The sequence below is a fragment of the Fusarium vanettenii genome, assembly GCF_000151355.1.
Source record: "Fusarium vanettenii 77-13-4 chromosome 11 genomic scaffold NECHAsca_32_chr11_3_0, whole genome shotgun sequence".
In the NCBI taxonomy this organism is placed as follows: Eukaryota; Fungi; Ascomycota; class Sordariomycetes; order Hypocreales; family Nectriaceae; genus Fusarium; species Fusarium vanettenii.
This window is the reverse complement of record NW_003315853.1, coordinates 290,856-294,706: the sequence shown is the minus strand read 5'-3', so window position 1 is coordinate 294,706 and position 3,851 is coordinate 290,856. Positions and strand designations below refer to the sequence as shown.

Below are 3,851 nucleotides of genomic sequence, written 5' to 3'. Positions count from 1 at the left end.
GACGTTTCCCCGTGGCTTTGATGATTGAAACGAGACGATAGAGTTATTGCCAAGCCGTCGCAGCATCGCCAACCGCTAAAGAAAGCGCTGCGCCCGTTGTGTTGGGTATCGCCGAGACTGAGTGGGTAAACAGGCTAGCCTGGCGAGAGAGCTTGGACTGGGCAGATCTCTCTTCAATCTCATTTTACCAGGCCCCTTTTTCTGCGTGTCGGCGAATCAGCGGAGGGCATTTACCATCGGAGCGTAATTAAAGACTCAAAACGATCCAGACTCGACCGTTTCAGCGACTCATTTGCGATACGAGCCCCTTACAGGGCCAGCGCAAAGTTTACCCTCGACAGCCAGACGATGGAAAAAACAGGCCGTTTTTGCCGAGACTGAACAGCAGAGAGAGAGCACGTGGGCGAGTAAAATGCCTTGTTCAGCCAGGGGCACAATGGAGCTGCTTCATGCGCACTGCTGGCTTGTCAAAGGTTAGCCTTGTGGGGTGACGACTCGGTGCGAAAACCCCCTGTAACTTTGGCTCCCAGCCACGAGCTCGCCCTCTGCCGATCCCATTCTCTCGCAAGCGTTGAAAGCCTCTGCCGACGACGCTTCAACTGCGCCTCTGTCTTGGCAGTGACATTATGCTGGTTGAATAGAGATTGTTTCTTACTAGAGCTGTCACGTAGAGCAAAAGTTATAAACCTCGTCGTTTCCTGGGGATAGGAAAGTGGAACATCACAATCATCTCCATCTAGAACCCACTCTCTACACAAGCCTAAATAACACCCAACCAAAATGCGTGGTCTCCATCTCCTTGCGACAGCGGTGCATGTCACCGGCACCCTCTCATGCGCCCTACACGACAATCACCAACAGCTCGTCAACAGGAAACGGCACGTCAGTCCCCGGGCGGCGCCAGTGGACACGGATTGGGCATACGAAGCGTCCTTTAACTGGGGCCGTCTCAACCCTGGTTGGTAGACCCCTTCTCCCCCCTCGGCAGCTCGGCTAGCAAGCGTGTTTCTGACCTGACAACCCCTGATGCAGATTATGCCCTCTGCCAGACCGGCACACAGCAGTCGCCCATTGCCCTGAGCCTCAACAATGGGCTGTCGCTGAACCATATCCCCGAGTTCAACTATCCTGATAGCGTGGCGGGTAACTTTTACAACTGGGGTTACGGCCCGGCCTTTACCGTGACGCACGAGGATGGTGTATGGGACCAGAACCCGTCCTTCTCATTCGACAACGAGACTGTCTATCTCAAGGGATGGCACATCCACGCCCCGGCAGATCATTCCGTGGGAGGAGATCGGTCCAAGGCGGAGCTGCATCTCGTCCACGTCGACGCCAAAGGCCACGAGCGAGCCGTCTTAGCCATCCGTCTCGACCCGGGTAATCGGGACAACCAGTTTCTAGCCCAGCTGCCGACCATGATCGGCTTCAACGAGACGGATATCACGGAACCGGCAGAGCTGAACCATCGGCTCGCGCTCGAGAGCGTGCTGTACTTTAACGAATTCTGGACCTACCAGGGCAGCTTGACGAGCCCCCCCTGCCACGAGGGCATTCGGTGGTTCGTGGCTAGACAAATCATGTTTACGGGCGTGCAGCAGATGAGGGACATTCTGGGGGCGAGCACGTACAGCGCCCGTACCGAGCAGGAGGTTTGGCTGCACAGGATCAACGAGTGAGGCGCGCAATTCAGGAGGATTTTATGTGATGATCCTATCGGACAAAAAAGTCCCAGAAAACGTCACTTACGTAAAACAGAAACGATGCTAGACGAGACATGCGGGAGATGATGCAGTCGGTGCGTGAGGCTTAAGCCACCATCGGGAACAACAGCCACATTCAATTCAAGAAGCAAGATAGTAAATGCCAATTCAGTTGATGATGATGGCTTCAAAATGTTCATTAGTCTATCATTATTGTACATACGCTCTCTATATCTATTTGTTCGCTTTGAAAAAATCACGAAAAAAACAACTCCCTTAAACCTGTAACCGGTTCAGAGGGTAGCTCTCGTTGCTCGCATCCAGGAACGTCTTCTTGTCCTGGTGGAAACCGTCGTGCAGGCGGTTCACCATCGCCTCGATGATAGCCTGCTGAAGATCACCCACGGGGTAATCCTTGTGGAACCAGTGATGCCTCACAAAGACACCTCCGCAAGACTTGTCGCCAATGTACGGGGCACCGTTACCGTCCATGCAGGGAATAGGTCGAAGCTCCTCGTCAGAATTGTAATCGTAGCGAACGTAGTTGGCGAAAGCAGCCTGCTCGTGAGCCCAATCCTTCGCCCACTTCTTGCATCCGTCGTACTTCTTCTCGGTGGGGCAGGCCTCCCAGTTGGTGAAGAGCTCCTGGGTGCGCTCGCTCTGGCGGGCGACGACGAAGCCGGTGTTCCACATGGGCTTGCCCTTGTGGTCGCGGTTACGGGGAGAATCGGGGTCGCTGGCCATGGCGACGAGGGTGTTGTCGGTGATGTTCCAGAGGGACATGAGCCACTCGAAGGGCATGTGAGGGTACATGAAGACGGCGTCGGCGTCGAGGAAGACGACAAACTCGTGCGTCTTGAGGGCTTCCTGGATCATGGGCACCTTGACCCATGTGCCGTGTCGGTCAGAGTAGTTGGGGGCTCGAATGAATCGGTAGTCGTAGCCGTGAATCATGGCTGATGTGGTTAGTGAGAGCGCTCTTGGGTGAATTAAGGCGACATACCATAGAGGTAGTGGTTCATCATTCCACCAGTTCGTCCAACCATCTCCTTGGGGTTCAGCTTGGAAGTGTTCATCATAGCACCGGCTCCTTCATCAATACGGGTGTCGACATCGAGAATGAGCAGCTTCTTGCCGAGCGGCTTTTTCCATCGGTAGTTGTCCTTGGCAATCTCGTAGTTGTACCCCTCCTTGGAAACAAACTTTGTTTCATTAAGATCATGCAAAAAAGGCTTCCACAGCGCGTGCATTAATCCTGACATGTCATCCGAGTCTGGAACTGGGGAGGTATTTTGAGCTGGCTGCTCTGAAGTTGGGTCCTTGAATGTTCTGCGGATGAAGCTGTCAATGGGTGCACTGACGTCTTGGGGATGGGGTCAAGCTCACGGTAGAGCCTCGATGGCTTCGGCAAAGTAGAAACCCCACATGTGAATCGCCAAGCCGAAAAGAACCAGCAGGCCCATGGCGATGAAGACGCCTTTCCGCCGATTGAGCCGGCTGAGGAATACCTCGTCCATCATCATCTTCATCTCGACGGTGGTGGTGGCCTGAAAGCGTCTGCAAGAGGTGTACAGTAGTGTCAAATCGGTCGGAGAAAACAATGTCTTGGAGAAAAAGAATGGGCGTATTAAAATGCGTCGTGGCTTAAAAAAACGAGTGTGTTGTGCGAGGTTCCAGAAAAGACGGGACAAGAAACTGGAGAGAGCTGGGCGGTCGACAAGCTTTTTGTATAAATGTCACATCATGCAGGAGATTGGCAATCGAGCTCGGCTTTTGACTGAGAAGAGCGAAAAGAAGTGACCAACAGCGTGTCCCTCAGAGACCTCACGCAGTGACGGACTGGCTCACCACCATGCAATGGCACCACCGCATCAACCGTATACGAGGTGGGTCTGACAGGTCTGTTGCCACGCAGGGATTGGATGCTCCGTAGAGTCTCTCTTCACATGCGAGATGGCCCAGACCCCGTCCCTGGCCAAATCTTCTGATTCCCGGACTCCCGATCCGCCTTTCGGACGCTAGATTCGTCTAGCAAAATGCTTGATGGGCCCCTGGACTGATACGGAACGGACCAAGTACCCATCGCCTGCAGCCTTGAAAAATTGGCTCTTTGAAGATCTCTTGTTGATGAGCTTGTTTATCATTTCC

General features: G+C 53.7%; 2 protein-coding genes across 2 annotated transcripts; one reads left to right on the top strand and one right to left on the bottom strand.

Annotated features, from left to right (window-relative positions):
- Nucleotides 1-780: 780 nt before the first annotated feature.
- Nucleotides 781-1,679, top strand: NECHADRAFT_97319 (uncharacterized protein; the record flags this gene model as incomplete). The annotated part of the gene is made up of 2 exons (XM_003042777.1): nucleotides 781-958; nucleotides 1,033-1,679. The coding sequence occupies 2 exons, from the start codon at nucleotides 781-783 to the stop codon at nucleotides 1,677-1,679; spliced, it is 825 nt and encodes a 274-aa protein (XP_003042823.1).
- A 166-nt stretch (nucleotides 1,680-1,845) lies between these two features.
- Nucleotides 1,846-3,371, bottom strand: NECHADRAFT_64476 (uncharacterized protein). The gene is made up of 3 exons (XM_003042694.1): nucleotides 3,090-3,371; nucleotides 2,707-3,032; nucleotides 1,846-2,659 (listed from the first exon to the last, which is right to left on the bottom strand). The coding sequence occupies exons 1-3, from the start codon at nucleotides 3,230-3,232 to the stop codon at nucleotides 1,980-1,982; spliced, it is 1,149 nt and encodes a 382-aa protein (XP_003042740.1). The 5' UTR covers nucleotides 3,233-3,371; the 3' UTR covers nucleotides 1,846-1,979.
- Nucleotides 3,372-3,851: the final 480 nt, after the last annotated feature.

Excerpts from the sequence above, each read along its gene's own strand:
- NECHADRAFT_64476 (XM_003042694.1), bottom strand. The coding sequence starts at position 3,232 with ATGAAGATGATGATGGACGAGGTATTCCTCAGCCGGCTCAATCGGCGG. Across the intron at positions 3,033-3,089 it reads GAAGCCATCGAGGCTCTACC|AACATTCAAGGACCCAACTT; the intron begins GTGAGCTTGACC and ends CTTCATCCGCAG. Across the intron at positions 2,660-2,706 it reads GATGAACCACTACCTCTATG|CCATGATTCACGGCTACGAC; the intron begins GTATGTCGCCTT and ends TAACCACATCAG.